Here is an 18890-nt window from a genome sequence, read left to right on the forward strand (position 1 = left end):
AAGTCCCCCCCAACAATCGTGTCGCCATCGGGGAGGTCAAGAAGGAATTTGCCCAGTGCTGGTAGGGCCACCGAGTGTAGGGCTGGGGGAATATATACTGATATCACATTTAAAGCCCTTCCCTCCCACTGCCCATGGACCGTGGCAAAGCGACCCTGGTCATCCGCCACACGGCGGGTTACCATAAAGGGGGAAGATCTTCTCACTAGTATGCCTGTACCCCTGGAGCCAGTAGTGAAGTCAGCGTGTACCGCCATTGTGTAGCCACGTCTGTCTAGGGCTTTGCAGGTGGACCCCGTGAGGTGGGTTTCCTGTAGGAGGACCACATCTGGGTTTTGTCGTTTTATGGCCTGGAGGACCAAGCCTCTCTTGATTTTGTCACCCAGGCCCCGGACATTCCATGTCAGTATGCGTAGTGGGGGAACCCTCCCGGCTGCGGAGAAGCCCTCGGCGGGCATGTGATTAAGTGGCCTGGCCATTAGGCTGATGAGGGAGTCTTGCACACAACGTGTGCTGTGGCGTAACCCATGCGTTGACTTGTGTCGTGCTGTGTAGGAGATATACAGATGTCAGGGTGATAGTACAATGTAGGTGGTGAACGATGACTACAAACAAAATTAAGCATTCCAACATATAAACTTCAGTCCCATCCCCCCTCCCTGCTACCCTGCTCCACGGACAAACTCCCGCCCGCAACCCCAACTGTGCAGAGTGCTTTAGCCCTCCCCTAGTTATCTTACTTGCTTGTGGGGTTGGTGAGTCCCCTCTGGGCACTGCCTGTGCCCACCCTACTCAGCCGCGTCCGAGCCATGGCCCAGCGGCCCACACAATCTCGAAAACAGTACAGTTCAATGTCACACCGGAGCCACTTGTCCAGAGTCTAGCGGATCTCTCTCAAGGTCTGATTCTATTTCTTCCTCGCCGCCTTGTCGTGGTAGTTGGGAGGACTGACTGGGTGGTGTCTTTTCGGTACGGTGTCGCGGTCGGTCTCGCTGTGAGCGGTGCCGCTGTCCTGCTGGCCTCCAGCCCTCCAGCCATTCTTGAGCCACCTCTGGTGTGTCAAAAAACCAGGTCTTCCCCTCGGCCACTATCCGCAGTTTAGCAGGGAACATCATGGAGTACGGCAGTTCCCTGTCGCGAAGTGCTTTTTTAACCTCCGTGAAGGACTTGCGTCGCCTGGCCACTTCTGCCGTGTAGTCTGGGAAGAACGCTAAGGTGGCATTTTGAATCCGCACTGGTGGTGAATTCCTTGCCGCCTGCAAAATTGCATCCCTGTCTCTGAAATTAAAGAGCCGGGCTAGCACCGGTCTTGGAGTTGCCCCCGTCTTGGGCGGGCCCCCGGGACTCTGTGCGCTCTCTCTACCGAGAAGAAGTGAGACAGGCCTTTGGGCTGGAGTTTGTTCTTGATCAGGTCTTCTATATAGAGGTCCATGGCCCCTTTCCCCTCCGTCTCTGGCAGTCCAAGGATACGTACGTTGTTGCGCCGTGAACGCCCTTCCTGGTCGTCCAGCTTGTCGTGCAGGAGCTTGGTAATTTTTTGCATCTTTTCCATGGCCAACTGGAGCTCTGAGGTGTCTTCCACGAGTGATTTTGTGACCACTTCCACCTGCGACACCCTCTCCGCCATTTTGTGAAAGTCCGCTCGCAGCAGGGATACTTCTGAGGAGATGGCGCCCACTGTAGTTTTCACCTCTGAGAGTGTTCTCATGATGTCTTCCAGCGTTATTTTCGTCGTTTTTTCTGCTTCCTGGGCATGTCCTGTGGAGGGTCGCCCTGTAGTTTGCTGTTGTCCCTGGTGTCCATAGGCGAATTTATCCAGTTTGGCTTGCGTGGATCCGCTCCTGAGGCCTTTACCCGCCATGATGTTGGGGTCTGCGAGGGCCAGTGATATGTCCCACTCGATCGTGACCTGCGAGTCGACTGAGGTCTCTGTTAGTTGGTATCAGCCAGAGAACAGTAGGTCGGGGGGAGGTGGACAGAGTGTCTCCCCTGCTGTCCGTGTAGGTCTCACTGGTTGTTAGCGTGGGATTCGGTGAGCTGCTGGCGTGTTCCGTGTCGTTGCCCCCGGTATTCTCCCTCAGGGATGGAGCGGTCACTTGGACCCCCCCTCGTTCCTCCGTATTGTTCCGTCTCTCTCTATTACAGTGGCTAGTATAGGTGTTGGGCCCGGGCAGCTGCCCCTTCCCGCACACTGGACAGACCGCCGCGTGTTGGTTCACTGCCTCTGTGTCGATGTTGCTGGTTGCGTCCAGTAGGGTGCGGGCCTCGGGTGTTCCCCCTGAGCTCCCGCGTGTATGTCCGGTAGGGCGTCGTCCCCCTGGGGCATCGACTTCTCTGGCCTTAGCTCTGGTGTGGTATTTGCTTCCGCTGCTCCCCCGCTATTACGCGGTGTCCGATGTTGCCCCCCGCAGTGTTGTGCCGCCAGTTAAACTCTCGTGGGGGGGGGGGGGGGGGGGGGGGGGTGTAAGACGTTGTCCCCGCTCCGCGCGGCCCAGGCTGGGGTTGCACTGACCTCTGCGCTGCTCAGGTCCCGCTTGGTAGTCGTGGCAGTCTGTGTGCCACCGGAGGATGCCGCCAGGAGTTTCAGGCTTGTTCGGAACTTTCCGGCAGGTACCGGGGTGCGTTTGCTTCACTTGGCCGGCTCCCCTGCACTTCCGCCGGGGCCCAGATGGCACGCAAGGCCGGTGCCGCTCCACCGGCTGTAGGCCCCAACTCGCCACACGATGGAACTCGGGCTCCGGTGCACCGATTTCTTTGAAACTTGGACCGGTGACACCGCTGTGGTCCCGGACTCGAACGCCGCCGCTTCAGGCGTGCTTGGTAGCGGATAAATGTGACGGATATGATGGAAGGCTGCAGTGCCCTCGGGAGCTCTCACTCTATGCGGCCGCCATGCTTGGCTGCTAGCCACGCCCTCCGACAGACTACTTTTTAACCACCACGTCAATTCAGTGGTATCTACCTCATTCTTTACGTTGAGGAAAATAAAGCTTCTCCCTCATCCCCCCCCCCTGTAGCGACAGGATAATTTGCCCTATTTGGATTAGTGATATATAGTAGTCCACTGCCATCTCAGTATATTGCTATGAGTCCTTTATTTCAGCCAATTCGTAGGGTTTGCCTATTGGTTTTGGCATGCCGTCTCAATATATTGCTATGAATCCTTTATTTCAGCCTATTTGTTGGGTTTGCCTATTGGCTTTGGCATGCCATCTCAATATATTGCTATGAATCCTTAATTTCAGCCTATTTGTAGGGTTTGCCTATTGGCTTTGGCATGATTCTGTGCCTTCTTTGCCTCTTTTCTGGCCTAAAGGCCTAAACTACAGAGCAGCCATCTTTGTCTTGCCTCTGCTGACTGAGGCGCTTGCAGGGTAAAGGTGATGTTTAGAGTTAAGTTGTTTTTCACTAGTTAGAAACCGGTGAGGACTGGCCCCTTATCGAAGGAATGTGTTTGTCTCTTGGGTCTAGACGCAACATGCAAGTGGCCACTGGAGCCTTGGAGCTGGCACAGGAATTCGGTGGGAGGCCGGGTGCTTGCTGGAAATTTCCATGAGCAGAGAGCCTCCCATATTATCAGAGAACAGAAGAGCAGAGTTGTCAGATGGTTTTTGGATCTGAAGAGAGTGGTCAGATGGTTTACAGCAGTGGAGAGATCAGATGGAACTGAAGAGAGAGGTTAGATGGATTTGAGTAGGTGAAGCTGTCAATCAATGAAGAAGCAGTTGCCAATCAGATGGAAGAGTTGGAGCTGCCAGTTGGAGCTTTTAGAGCAGTTGAACCAGTGGAGTGAAGTTAGCACGTTGGTGATGGTGCAGGAGAGAGAGAGTCCTGATTCCACCAGAGAGAGAGGAACAGACAGCAGATGTTGGTCCGTTGGTGGTGGTGCCATGGTGATGGAGAGATTCCTAATTCCACCAGAGAGGGACAGAGAGTTGGACCCTTCTTAATAGGGTGAGGTGTTCTTAAAATGTTTCTATTATATCTGTTCACAATTAATCACTTTTATTTCAGCAATCTATTTGTCACAATTAATCACTTTTCTTTCAGCTATCTATTTGTATGCCATGATTATTCACTTTACTTTTCAGTTCATTATATAAATGTATGTGTTGGTGATTGCATTCTATTATTGCGCTATATAGAGCATTAGTCATTTAGATCCTTGTCATTGTAATAAAGAGACCCCAGTCAAATTCTGTTTGTTTATTGTCTCTGAGAGAGAGTAAAGGGTTCCTTTTTAACTAGTTGCTGATGTATAGAGGGCTGGGAGACACCCCCACTTGCGGGTAACTGTTGATAACTAGGTACACTACTCAGGATCAAGGATGGTTGCAAGACAGAACATATAATTGGCCCTTAGTTTCTATGGAGGAAGGTCGGGCCCCTTTTTGCTGACAGAGCGATGGGTGATTCCACTCTGGTGAAGGGAAATCGGCTCCTAAGCAGGAATGCCCAAATTGTTGATAGAGCTACCCCACATAGCATAGAAAGTCGTGAGATTATAAAGATATCGTCGGGTGACGTTAAAGATAAGATAAAGATAAGATAAGATAAAGATATCGTCGGGTGACGTAAAAGATTATAAAGATAAAGTCTTACGGGACTATAAATATAGCTTAAAGTGAGGTAACTATAGGATAAGATATGGAATTCCTTAGATGTTAGTAGTATGTTTGACTACATAGGCTTGTAAATAGCTTCTTTTCACTTTCTCAGGTGAGTATTCTAGATATCTTGTAAATAGTGGTCTGAGAAGAATGTCGTTACGTGGCGACTGGGTTAGCCACGGTTGGTGAGCTGCCTGTCCTAAAAATCCGGTTGTTACACCCCCTCTGCAGGAAAAACCTTAATTTCCACCCTCATCTTTTCACGCACCGATTATTGCAATGCCCTCCTCCTCAATGAGCAAGAGAAGGTCCTTAACAGGCTCCAATTGGTGCAAAATGCCTCAGCTAGACTCCTACTGGGCATTCCTAAATTCTGCTCCATTTCCCCATACATCAACCAACTGCATTGGCTACCAATTAAGAGCCGTACTAAGTTTAAGGTGTTGTGTATCGCCTACAAGGCCATTAACAACTCTGGCCCACAGTTTCTCAAACTAGCCTTCAGACCACATGTAACACCCAGAACTCTTCGCTCAAATTCTGCATATCTTCTCAACGTCCTACGAACAAGAAGGGCCAACTGGGGTGACAGGTGTTTCACCATCTCCACTGCTAGACTGTGGAATGCTCTCCCCCTCAGCATCAAAACTAGTCCCTCCCTCATTACTTTTAGAAAATAACTGAAAACTTGGTTATTCACACGCTAATTGCCCTCTGTTCGTCTACTGCCCACTCCTCAGCGCCGAGACACCCCCGGGTATTTGAGCGCTTTACAAATCGCACAAACAAACATAAACATTACCTATTTTGATTTTTTTTTTTTAAAGTCAAATGTAGGGAAAGGTGTTCTGGTAAGCCATCTGCCTGAAAGCCAATCAATTCCAAGAGCTCAACCTAGTGGCTCAAAGCCTTGCATTAATAATTGCTGTGGACATATCAATTTATAAAGAACAAGTTACTTACTTTTAGTAACTTTTGTTGAGGAATTCTCAATTTTTCCACAGATTTGCTATTACCGTCTGTATTCCAAAAACATTTTATCCTAGAAATGAGCACGATACGGTGCCACAGTGACTCCGGTTGTAATCTCAAAGAGCCACTGGATGTGATGACTCAGCTCCTTTAAGCATCCATTTAAAACCCATAAAATTAGTTTCATGTTAATTCCCCTTCTAAAGAGGGACTACGTGACAAAACAGCATAATACAGAGAATCATACCTTGAAAACCTTTTTTCGAAAAAATACCTACTAGCTGACAGAGATTGTAAGCTGGCTACTGATAGAGAATCTATGGGAGAATAAAGTAGCCATCAGAAAAACCCCTCATTTAGGATACATTTATTTCTTCCCCTGCAAATCTCCAACTATAGAAAGAAGTCATAATCAGAATATGCCATTGCAATTGAATGCAAAGTAAGTAAAAAGCCAATCACTGGTTACTGAAAAATCCGCGAAGCTCTTACAAAATCAACTGCACTTCAAGGATTCATATCCAGTAAGCAATGCTTGGTAAACTAATGCACTATAGTCCAGGTTGAAGCTTGGCAGATTTCTGATACAGCCGTGCCTCAAAGTGAGACAGAAGTGATAGCTCCTTCCCAAGTGGCATCAGTAGCCATATATAAAAACGTTGTGCACAGCATGTTAGTTTTGAGTCCTATTTTGAGACTGCCAAAAACCACTTTGTGTAGTATGGAGTCAAGAGCACAACACCTGATGTTAGAGAGGGAGCAGATAGAGAAGGGCTTGCTACAGACGATTCTGACTGCTGGGTTGCCGAAGCATGAGGTGATGTAGGCATGATCGCAGTGACATGCTAAGCCTAGAGAGAATTGGGCAACAACTTTCAGCATGGAATGCATCTACTCACCAGCAGTTCCTCTAAGACATAATTTCTTACGCCCTTAACAGTAATCATTGAATCTCGTGGGGAACATAAGAATAGTCAGCGCTTAACTTTGGAACACTACAGAGCAGGCAAGGCAACCTCAGTGGTAGATACTATTACATATTTGAATGTACATTACATTAAAGGGTAATGGCCTTTTATGTTTCGTATTTGTTGAAGGCCTTTTTTTAAATGTACACGTGAACTCCTTAACTATATAACCATTAAGAAGAAAAAAGTACTTTGGGGAAATTACCTGTAAAGAAGCTTTTTTGTGCAAAGATGAAGTGGTATGTTGCTTTGTAAACCTCTAGCTCACACTGCCAACTTTGAGGCATGTTCCAAATCCGTGGATAGCTGGCATTTATCTGGAACTGAAGAAATTAGAAATATTTTACAGTTTTATAACATGAAACAAGGGGTACCGCATAAGTGTATTTAACTAAGGGTCCTACACAGTGTTTTACCAATGCTACTGCCTCTTAATATATCTCAACTACATGTGTTGCTTTTTAAATCTAAATAGCGAGAAGAACACCTTTTTACAATTTGCTTGCTGGTCTGCAGTCTGTCCTAGTCAAGCATATTTTTATTACATTAGTCACTGTCCTCAATAAAAAAACATGTCAGTTGTGATTAAATTCCCACAATTCATTGATTACTTCATTTTTTTAAAACGGACTTCCCAAGGAGAACCTCTATGATTTTTTGGGGGATTTTTTTTAAACCTCATCGTTGCAATTTATGTTGAACCATTTAGAAAACATTTTCAGCGTTTTCTTCGTGGCATGGCCCATTGACAGACAAAGTTAAATGTACACATAGGTCAATACATATAAATTAGGGGAAGCATCACATACTCTTTTAACACTTATTCAGTATCCTCTAGTCAGATACTGATCAATAATCTCTTGCACTTACTTCCACTTGAAGTCACAGCACTGGTGTTCTACCCCAGGTCACAGCCAATTTCAATTTTGCCAATAGTAATCCTATCACTGTGAACTTCCTGAATGCCTTAGAATTACCCTTCACATAGCCTGACTGTGTGATTAGTGGAGTCCTATATGTGTTGGTTTCTATCATTTTTGAAAATTGATTTGTGTACCCTTACCCAGAATGCACCAATGGGCGGACACTCTGATGTTAAGCAGAGAAAGTCAGTGTCTGGTATGAGGCACTTTAAGTGACAGCAGTGCATAATAGACTCCATGGGCAGCTTTGTAATGTGTAGGTCTGTGTTGTCCATTAGGAAATACCTCCTTAGTTTGTTGGCAGCAGTATGCCCATTGTGTATCTGCATGTTAGGTCTTAGGTCTAAATCCCATTTCTCCTTTATGTACTTATTTTCAATTTTTATGTTATTTAACATCTTATGATACATACGCATTATCAAATTAGTAGTAGGGGACTGGAGATAACTGCCCTGCATCTGGAGACTCTGTAGATGTTGGAAGTAGCTTATGTATGGTGTCTTGCAATCAGTATAATAGTATATTTGATGGTGTTGCTAAAGTCCCATCCTTGAATGTCTGCAGTGTAATGCATTTATTATCTATACATATATCCCATAAACTACATATCTATAGGTTTCAAAATATGAGCTTTCACTAAAAGTGGGATCCTAAGTTTTCTATGCAAGTCTAGCTATGGTGAGTGCTATACAGCCATTGACTTTGGAAGCTTATTCCATTTTTCAACCAGCATTCTTATATGTGTCATATTGGTACCATAATTCTCTATCAGTACTGTTTCCATGTCCCAATGATATTCTATACCCAGATACCTAACTGGAGTGATCTGCCACTTTTTGAGGCACTCCAATGCGGGTTGAATTGTTTTTTTCCTGTGTGACATCATTAATGTTTAGACCAGATAATTAGCCCAGATAACCTACCATATTGGATTTGTCCTCCTATTACGTTCAGATTAAATTAATTGTCTTTGACCATAAGGTGAACATTATCAACATGCAGTGATACATTTAGTATTCTCCTTGATCCACATTTTATGCCATAGGTTGAGTGATTCTCTGTAAGGATGATTGCCAGCACTTCTACGACAAGGGCAAAGAGCAACAAGACACTTGCTAATTGTATGCTTCTGAAGTTTGTTATTGACTGTAATGTTCGGGATGGCACTGGCATATAGTAGTCTTATCCAGCTGATTATCCTCTATTCCATACCCAAAACCTTCCAACAATGTAAAGAAGAACACTGCACCTGCTTTAAACTCTAGGTTAATCTTGTTTGTTATGGCAAACCATATTCTTAAGGTATCCGCCATGGATCTCTCCGGTAGAAAGCCAGATTGATATGGCAATACTAGGCCTCACGTCATGTCAGAATTTCAGTTAAGATTTTAGTTTCCAATTTTATCAGGGACAGTGGCCTGTAAGAACCTCAATTGTACATTGGTTCACCTGGCTTGAGCAATGTGATCGCTGTCACTTCTTGTACCTTTGAGGGGAGCCACTCTTTTTGGAATCCCTCAAATATAAACACAATGTACGCAACAGTTGTAGAGCGATGCCAGCCAACACAAGATTGCTAATCCCCGAGCTGGGAAAGTGTTTATATATACCAATCATATTATTGGAAAAGACAGACATTTATTTACATGGATACATAGAGCTCTCCTGGACATCATTAGAAAACCTCTGATCAAATGAACCCTGCTCAGGGAAACCACTCACAAAGGCTACTCAATGACAAAAAATGGGAGAAAACTATAGCCCACCTTTACACAGTTTCAAGAAACAGGAGGTTAAAGAATATCCAGTTTAATATACATAGGGCATACTTTTGCCCAAATATGACATAGACTCTACAATATAGCGCCACTGAGCTGTCCCTGTGGTGGATCGGAATATGCCAGGTTCTGGCACATGCCTTTGCCATGTCCAGTCATTTCCAACTACTGGCTAGAAAATAACAATTTCTAATTCAAATCAGAGCTAGACAAAATGTATTGAGTGTAGACTAGTCTGCTGGGGCTCTTTGGTCACACCCATAAAGATAAAGCCAGTTCTAGATTTCTGGATCTAGAAAGAATAACTAGTGGCTAAACAAATGATATCCATGGCATTGAAATCCACCACAGCACAGCTAATTTAATTTCAAAATCTTTATTTCGGTTATATAAACCATAAAACAATTACTTCCAAATTCAAATACAAGTGGTGCAATGAAGTCTAACATATCAGTGTACACGAGGAATATAATAAAAGGTAGTTAATGAATTTATATTGCCCTTTTGTTAAAAACAAATACAAATTTAGATATGTTCATTACAAACTGGCAACAGGAGTTAAAGAAATGGTCAAAAGCAGGATAATTGTTGCTTCTTAAAGAGGAAATAAAAAGGCCAGAGGAAGAGGCACCCCTCAACACATTAGAATGCAATGCCTGAAAAGATTATTCCTATCATAAACAAGCATTTGCAATGCAATAGGTCTCGCATTAGGAAAGTTTGAGCTATTGGTCTTGTAAATGACACATTTTTTATTTATGTGTTGGTATTGAAAATAGCGAAATTAATAGCTTTGTCATTTACAATGCCAATACTTTTAACTTTTGCAAATGTGACAAATATACCATTTGTAATGCAACATGTTTTGTATTTACGTGATTTAGATGTATTGATATTACGAATAACAATGGCTTTTAATTTCTTTACATAATTATTATTTTTTTTTTGTAAACAGATTTTATTGTTGTCCACATTAAAAAAACAGGGCACAATCCGCCATCTTGCCCACGCTGGGGGCCCATAAGACAAGGAGCATCGCATTCGCAGTATGGCTAAGGGAAGGGGTCAGTACGTCCCCACGACGCAAGCCACCTCTGGGCCATGCACAGTAAGTCTATAACAGTCCTTGCGTGAGCTGCCAGGGACGAGTCTCAGCAGAGTCCAGAAGGGAGAAACCCCAAGAGCCCTGGTACATCACAATACCCCTGTGCATGACAGGTATCCCCAACCTCCAAGCTCCCACCATACCAGCGAGAGCCTCCGCCAGTGTCGTGTCCCCAGTGTTCCAGGACAGCTAATGGTGAACATTTTATCCGTATACGAACAGTAACAAAGAAACCCCAGCACCCTCAACTCTCCCTCCCCACCCCCCCGAACACCCTTTCCCGCCCCCCAGTGGCATAATTAATTTTTAAATAAAAGTTATTGTCATTTATAATGGCAATAGCTTAAACTTTTGTAAATAACGTTTGTGAAGATTATGTTCAGTGTATTTTATTGTGACGAAAATCCAAGCACTGAAGTGAAATATTAACATTTTTTTGTGACATTTGTAATAAAGCTTGAAACATTGAGAGAACATATTTCAATCAGTTGTTGTTGAATGGTTGCTGTGGTGGCGTGGAGTGATGTTGTGGTGGCGACAAGTGATGCTGTAGCATTCAGTGATGCTGTGGTAGAGCATAGTGATGTTGTGGTGACCCTGAGTGATGTTGTGGTGACCCTGAGTGATGCTGTGGTGGCCCTGAGTGATGCTGTGGTGGTGCGATAGATAGAGTGAGGGCGATAGATAGCTAGAGAGAAGGCGAAAGATGGATAGAGTGAGGGTGATAGATAGATGTGTGTGGTTGTGCCTGTGTTGTGTTTGTTATTGTGTGTGTAGTTGTGTGTGTGGTTGTGTGCGTGTGTGGTTGTGTGTGTGGTTGTGCGTGTGGTTGTGCGTGTGTGGTTGTGTGTGTGGTTGTGTGTGTGTGGTTGGGTGTGGTTGTGTGTGTGGTTGTGTGTGTGTGTATATGGTTGTGTGTGTTTGTGTGGTGTTGTAAGTGTGGCTGTGTGTGTGGTTGTGTGTGTCTGGTTGTGTGTGTCTGGTTGTGCCTGTGTTGTGTTTGGTATTGTGTGTGTAGTTGTGTGTGTGGTTGTGTGTGTGGTTGTGTGTGTGGTTGTGTGTGTGGTTGTGTGTGTGTGGTTGTGTGTGTGTGGTTGTGTGTGTGTGTGGTTGTGTGTGTGTGGTTGTGTGTGTGTGTGGTTGTGTGTGTGGTTGTGTGTGTGTGGTTGTGTGTGTGGTTGTGTGTGTGGTTGTGTGTGTGTGATGTGTGTGTGTGATGTGTGTGCGGTTGTGGTGATGTGTGTGTGGGGTTGGGTGTGTGGTTGGGTGTGTGGTTGGGTGTGGGGTTGGGTGTGGGGTTGGGTGTGGGGTTGGGGTTGGGTGTGGGGTTGGGTGTGGGGTTGGGTGTGTGGTGGTTGGATGCGATTGTGTGTGTGTGTGGTTGTGTGTGTGGCTGTGTGTGTGGGGTTGTGTGTGTGGGGTTGTGTGTGTGGGGTTGTGTGTGTGGGGTTGTGTGTGTGGGGTTGTGTGTGTGGGGTTGTGTGTGTGGGGTTGTGTGTGTGGGGTTGTGGGTGTGGGGTTGGGTGTGGGGTTGGGTGTGGGGTTGGGTGTGGGGTTGGGTGTGGGGTTGGGTGTGTGGGGTTAGGTGTGGGGTTGGGTGTGGGGTTGGGTGTGGGGTTGGGTGTGTGGTTGGTTGTGTGTGGGGTTGGGTGCGGGGTTGGGTGTGTGGTGGTTGGATGTGATTGTGTGGTTGTGTGTGAGATTGTGTGTGTGGTGTGTGTGTGGCTTTATGTGTGTGTGCGTGGTTGTATGTATGTGTGTGTGCAGCTAGGGAAGGATGTATGTGGAAGAGAGCAGCAGATCAGCACAGCAGAAGAGAACAGGGAGTTAGAGAAGGATGCGGGGTGAAAGAGAACAGCAGATCAGCACAGGAGAAGAGAACAGGGAGTTACAGAGTGAGGCGGGGGGAAGAGAACAGCAGATCAGCATGGGAGAAGAGAACAGGGAGTTAGAGAAGGAGGTGGTGTAAGGGAACAGCAGATCAGCACAGGAGAAAAAAACAGAGTTAAAGAAGGAGGCAGGTGGAGGAGAGCAGCAGATCAGCACAAGTGAAGAGAACATGGAGTTAAAGAAGGCGGTGGGGAGAAAGAGCGCAGCAGATCAGCACAGGAGAAGAGAACAGGGAGTTAAGGAAGGAAGCGGGTGGGAGAACAACATATTAGCACAGGAGAAGAGAACAGGGAGTTAGAGAGGGGGCGGGGTGAAAGAGAACAGTAGATCAGCACAGGAGAACAGAAGCAAACAGGGAGTTAAAGGATGAGGTGGGGTGGATGAGAGCAGCAGATCAGCACAGGAGAAGAGAAGAGAACAGGGAGCTAGAGAAGAAGGCGGGTGGAAGAGAGCAGCAGATCAGCTCGGGAGAAGAGAACAGGGAGTTGGAGAAGGAGGTGGATGGAAGAGAGCAGCATAACAGCACAACAGAAGAGAACATGGAGTTAAAGAAGGAGGCGAGTGGAAGAGAGCAGCAGATTAGCACAGGAGAAGAGAACAGGGAGTTAGAGAAGGAGGCGGAGGAAGAGAGCAGCAGATCAGCAGAGGGAGAAAAGAAGAGAACAGGGAGTTAGAGAAGGAGTTGGGTGGAAGAGAGCAGCAGTTCAGCACAGCAGAAGAGAACAGGGAATTAAAGAAGGAGGTGAGGTGGAAGAGAGCAGTAGATTAGCACAGGAGAAGAGAACAGGGAGTTAAAGAAGGAGGTGGGGTGGAAGAGAGCAGCAGAACAGCACGGGAGAAGAGAACATGGAGGCAGAGAAGGAGGCGGGTTGAAGAGAGCAGCAGATCACCTCTGGAGAAGAGAAGTGAACAGGGAGTTTGAGAAGGAGGTGGGTGGAAGAGAGCAGCAGATCAGCACAAGGAAAGAGAACAGGGAGTTAGAGAAAGAGGCAGTGGAAGAGAACAGCAGATTAGCGCAGGAGAAGAAAACGCAGTTAAAGAAGGAGGCGGGTTGAAGAGAGCAGCAGATCAGCACAGGAGAAGAGAAGAGAACAGGGAGTTAGAGGAGGAGGCAGGGTGGAAGAGAGCAGCAGAGGGCGTGAGGGCAGTAGAGTGAGGGCGGTAGAGTGAGGGCGGTAGAGTGGTAGAGTGAGGGCGGTAGAGTGAGGGCGGTAGAGTGAGGGCGGTAGAGTGCGGGCGGTAGAGTGCGGGCGGTAGAGTGGTAGAGTGAGGGTGGTAGAGTGAGGGCGGTAGAGTGAGGGCGGTAGAGTGGTAGAGTGAGGGTGGTAGAGTGAGGGCGGTAGAGTGGTAGAGTGAGGGCGGTAGAGTGATAGAGTGAGGGCGGTAGAGTGAGGGCGGTAGAGAGGGCGGTGGAGTGAGGGCGGTAGAGTGGTAGAGTGAGGGCGGTAGAGTGGTAGAGTGCGGGCGGTAGAGTGGTAGAGTGCGGGCGGTAGAGTGAGGGCGGTAGAGTGGTCGAGTGAGGGCGGTAGAGTGGTCGAGTGAGGGCGGTAGAGTGGTCGAGTGAGGGCAGTAGAGTGGTCGAGTGAGGGCGGTAGAGTGGTCGAGTGGTGAGTGAGGGCAGTAGAGTGGTAGAGTGAGGGCGGTAGAGTGGTAGAGTGAGGGCGGTAGAGTGGTAGAGTGAGGGCGGTAGAGTGAGGGTGGTAAAGTGAGGGCGGTAGAGTGAGGGCGGTAGAGTGAGGGCGGTAGAGTGAGGGCGGTAGAGTGAGGCCGGTAGAGTGAGGGCGGTAGAGTGGTAGAGTGAGGGCGGTAGAGTGGTAGAGTGAGGGCGGTAGAGTGGTAGAGTGAGGGCAGTAGAGTGAGGGCAGTAGAGTGAGGGCGGTAGAGTGAGGGCGGTAGAGTGAGGGCGGTAGAGTGGTAGAGTGAGGGCAGTAGAGTGGTAGAGTGAGGGCGGTAGATTGGCAGAGTCAGAGGTGGTGGTAGGGGTACGTGTCAGACAGTGCTTTAGGAGTTGAATGTGCGCTGAGATTGTATCCTGAGGTGGGAGAGCTGGTATGTGTAAAGCAATGTCCCCAGAGGTGGTAATGGGGCACGTGCGAAGCAAGGCTTCCAGAGTGACATTTGTGATTAAGGTGTCCCCTTCTTCACATTACATAGTGCTTCGCTTACATTTTTCCCACTTGTGGTACAGGATGAATTCATGAAAATAAATCGTGAATTGGAGCACCTCCATCGTAGCAAAATGTCAAAAATAAAACTCAGGAGATTAACAACATCCCGAAACCAACGGAGTCCTGAAAACTGTCTGAGCCCTCAGCTCACCCGGCTGCTGAGGCGTTAAATCAGAATTTGGGGAAAAACCTTGCAAGGAAAAACATCACATAGGAAAACAGTAGCACATAATAACCCAATCCTGTGTATCAAAGAACAGTACACATGAATACAATAACATCATGTAAGGAAAGCCATAGTGAATAATCCCCAAATCCTGTAGGTTAAATAACACTACACATGAATACAATTTAATATGAGGGAGGTTGGGGGTCGTGGCTTGAGCAGCCATCATGGCGGGAGTGCTCTAAGGGAGCTATGCTATTTGCCCCGTTTATCTGGTGATTATTCTACGATGAGCCCTACTGTGTGCCCGGAGAGTCCCTTCCCGTGCTTCCTGACTGCCCTGCTGTGCCTGAAGGAGAAGGCACCACTGCGAACAGCATTGTGGCAGGACTGGGGGCCCCACCTACAATGGCTGGGAGTTAGGCTACGGCCCAAGAGGCAAGGCTGCTGGCGCTAAGCTGCTGACATCCGGTGCTGAGAGGTGAGGAGGTGGAGCCGATTCCCGGCTGCAAACTGTAGAGTGGTGATCTAATGGGCCATGGACTGTGATGCCCTGTGGTGCCGTGACACCCCTGGCAGCCCCCATGAAGCTGTGGGGGTGGTGCGATGCGAGTGTGTGGTGAGAGCCACGTTTGGAGCATTTGGACGCGCTGTGCTTCTACCGTCTAGTACAAACTGCTGTTGGGGCTGCTTGTGCTTCTGTACCCATGGACACTGCATGACGCTGGGAAGCGGGCCCTTATCTTCTTGAGTGCCTTGACATTAGCTGTGCTGGTACTAGGTTGGCAAGCTGACTTTAACTGGGATTGCCCACCCCTGTGCCACCTGACTCAAAGCAGCACCGGCCCTACTTTTCTATGCACAGACCAATCCTGCAAGAAGAAAATAAAAGTGACCGGCCGCGCTTGTGAGATAACACGGAAGAAAATGAAACGGACACGGCCACGGTAAAAAAATAAAAGTGAGCGGGAAGTGATCGTAGGGATGCGCTGCACGTAACAAAAATGAAACAGACGCGGCCACGGAAAAAAAATAAAATTGAGCGGGAAGTGATCCTAGGGATGCGCTGCACATAGGAAAAATTAAACAGACGGCACGGAATAAAATGAAACTGACGCGGCCACGGGAAAAAAATAAAAGTGAGCGGGAAGGGATCGTAGGGATGCGCTGCACATAAGAAAAATTAAACAGACGGCACGGAATAAAATGAAACTGACGCGGCCGCTGGAAAAACAAGGAACACGAAAGCAGGGGTAAGAGCTAAATGTTAAAACAAGGGAAAAAATAAACGAAGACAGGGAGTACGGGGGCAGACCAGAGATAGTGGGAAAAGAAAAGGCATAACAAGCTCTCAGCATTGCTGTGGGGGAGGCGGGAGAGCGGAGCGCATTCCTTTGAAAACAGATGCAGGGGGCGGGGGAGTGGCAGCCCTCGAAGTGTGATGAGGCACAGACAAATGGTGGTTTGTGACGTGGCTGGTTTGTGCACGCGCCTTTCTCACATGAACTGTGGCAAAGGTCTTGATTTTAGGCAAAGTTTGAGATTTGCAGGGCATTCTGGATAATGAACAAGTTATTTACCTTCAGTAACTCCTTATCTGGTAAAGACTATCTAGCCACCTACTACTTACCTTAGAATTATCTCCAGGTGTCAGACTGGATCCGCAGATTTTTTCGTGAGCAGTACCCCTGCATGTGGGTAGGAGGCATAGTTCAGCTCTGCGTGGCTTCATCAGCATCATTCGCACCGGAAGTGATATGCGCCACCCTAGCACGCTGATGTCTGTTTCTCTACGTACTTTCCACGCCAGAAGCACAGAGCCACGAAGAACACTGACCTCTGGTGTGGAAAACTAAGGCCATGGAAGGGGAACAGCCTTAACCCTAGAAATCTCTTCGCAGAGTGGGGAGGATGGGTGAGTTGGTAAGGAATTTGCAGCTAGATAGAGTTTCTAACGAATAAGGCATTACCAAAGGTAAGTAACTTGTTCATCTGATAAAGACTTCTAGCCACAGATTTCTTACCTTAGAATGGATACCAGAGCAACAGCACCCCGGAGGTGGGTCTACGAAAGAATTTCACACTAAAGTCCAGCCGGATCGAATGGGCAAAGTGCTCATCCCTAAGGATGTGACTGTCCAAGTAGTAGTGCTTGGTAAACATGTGCAGAGATGCCCAACGTTGCTGCCTGGCAGAAGTAACTTGTTCATCTGATAAAGACTTCTAGCCACAGATTTCTTACCTTAGAATGGATACCAGAGCAACAGCACCCCGGAGGTGGGTCTACGAAAGAATTTCACACTAAAGTCCAGCCGGATCGAATGGGCAAAGTGCTCATCCCTAAGGATGTGACTGTCCAAGTAGTAGTGCTTGGTAAACATGTGCAGAGATGCCCAACGTTGCTGCCTGGCAGATGCCCAGGACCGGAACTCCATGTGCTAACACAGTGGTCACAGCTTTCAATCCAGAGCACAATCCATTGGGAGATGGTTAGTTTCTGCACAGCCTTCACTTTCTTGGCACCGTCAACCCACGAAGAGATGATCGTCTACCCAGAACGGTTTTAATTGGTGAAGGTAAAAGGATAATGCTCTCCTCTCCCTTAGAGGGATGAGTTGGAGTGTGAAAGAGATGCAAAGTGATGGACAAGCCTACGTGGAACGGGGGGACTACCTTTGGTAAGAAGGATGCTCAAGTCTGAAGGAACAGTTTGTTGTGGAAAAAAAGAGATGAAGGGACGCTGAGAGGACATTGCCTGTAGCTCACAGACCGTCCTGGCAGATGCAATTGCCACCAGAAAGGCAGTCTTATTGGTGAAGAGCCGAAAAGATCAAGAATGGAGCAGCTCAGAGGGAGTGCACATTAAGAAAGTAAGAGCCAAGTTAAGGTCCTTTCGAGGTATAACAAACATGTTGTAGACCTTTAAGAAACCTATTTACAATAGTGGACTTGAAGAGAGAGGCCAAATCTGGCAGCCACAGAAAAACGGAGATGGCAGATAAATAACAAAGTGCCCGGTGCAGATCCCTGCTGGGCTACGGTAAGAATAAACAAAAGAACCTGGAAAAGGGGAGCAGTTAAGGGATCAATCAATTTTCCAGCACACCATGCCACAAATGTATTCCAACGCCTGGCATGTACTGTCTTGGCGGAGGGGCGCCGGGCTGCCAAGATAACATCGCAGACTTTGGGAGGAAGGTTGAAAGCTTTCAACTGTCGCTGCTCAATCTCCAGGCATGAAGGAGGGAGCATTGACCGGTTCGGGTGGTGAATCTTCCCATGCTTCCGTGACAGAAGATCCTCATGAAGTGGCAGCCTAATCGGACAACTGAAGGCCATGCTAAACAGCTCGAGACACCAAACTCTACTAGCCCAGTCCTGAGTCACAAGGAGGACTTGGGCCTGGTCGTTCCTGATCTTCTTTAAAACTCTGGGCAGGAGTGGTATGGGCGGAAAGGCGTACAGGAGGCCTGAGCTCCACTCAAGACAAAAAGCACCTCAGAGCGAGTCACCTTGGAAACTCCGACACACAAAACTGTTGACATTGTGCGTTCTCAGTGGTAGCAAACAGATCTAACCAAAGCGCTCACCACTGCTGAAAGAGACCTTGCACCAACTCTGGATGGATATGCCATTTGTGATTCACTAAGCATCTTTGACCCACTCTGGCATTCAGAGAGCCCGCCATGTGTTGAACCACCAGGGAAATACAATGACATTCCAGCCATGTCCAGAGATGCAGGGCCTCTTGGAAAAGGGTTCATGACCCCACTCTGGCCAGTTTGTTGCAGTATCACATGGCGGTGGTGTTGTCCGTGACTAGCCTTCCCTTGACAGAGGGTAGAAAGGATTTCAATGCCAGCCGGATCACCTGGAGCTCCAACAGGTTGAAGTGGAGTCTGGATTTCGCCAGATACCAGAGGCTTTAATCTCCACCTATCCTTGATGGCTGCCCTATACCAGGAGTGACTAATCTGTCACCACTATGAGATCTGGTTGGGGAAGAGAGAGGGGTGCCGCTGTCCCAGTTGCGGTTCATTAACCACCACTGTAGATCTTTTGCTGTTCCTTACGAAATCCAGACACTGTAGAAGAGAGTCCTGTGATGCTGTGCCCACAGGAACCTCAGGTCCCAATGTAGAGCTTGCATATGCCAGTAGGCATGTGTCACATTCAGGATGCAAGAGGCCATGAGTCCCAGCAGCCTCAGAGTCAGTTTCACCCAAATCCAGGATAGAGGCTGAAACATTAGGATCATAGTCTAAATATCCTGGCCTTGCCGTTCGGGATAATAGGGCCGAAACTGCAAC

The 18890-nt window shown here is 47.6% G+C and overlaps 1 protein-coding gene across 15 annotated transcripts in view; it reads right to left on the minus strand.

The window, feature by feature from the left end:
• Positions 1 to 18890, minus strand: part of BLTP1 (bridge-like lipid transfer protein family member 1) — a 1831302-nt gene that overhangs the window by 1629449 nt on the left and 182963 nt on the right. For all 15 annotated transcript variants that reach the window (XM_086962202.1, XM_086962209.1, XM_086962198.1 and 12 more), the window contains one exon: positions 6756 to 6873. In XM_086962202.1, coding sequence (XP_086818328.1) covers positions 6756 to 6873 — 118 coding nt within the window. The remainder of the gene's footprint in view (positions 1 to 6755; positions 6874 to 18890) is intronic.

Source organism: Lissotriton vulgaris, chromosome 3_1, assembly GCF_964263255.1.
Source record: "Lissotriton vulgaris chromosome 3_1, aLisVul1.2, whole genome shotgun sequence".
Lineage (NCBI taxonomy): Eukaryota > Metazoa > Chordata > Amphibia > Caudata > Salamandridae > Lissotriton > Lissotriton vulgaris.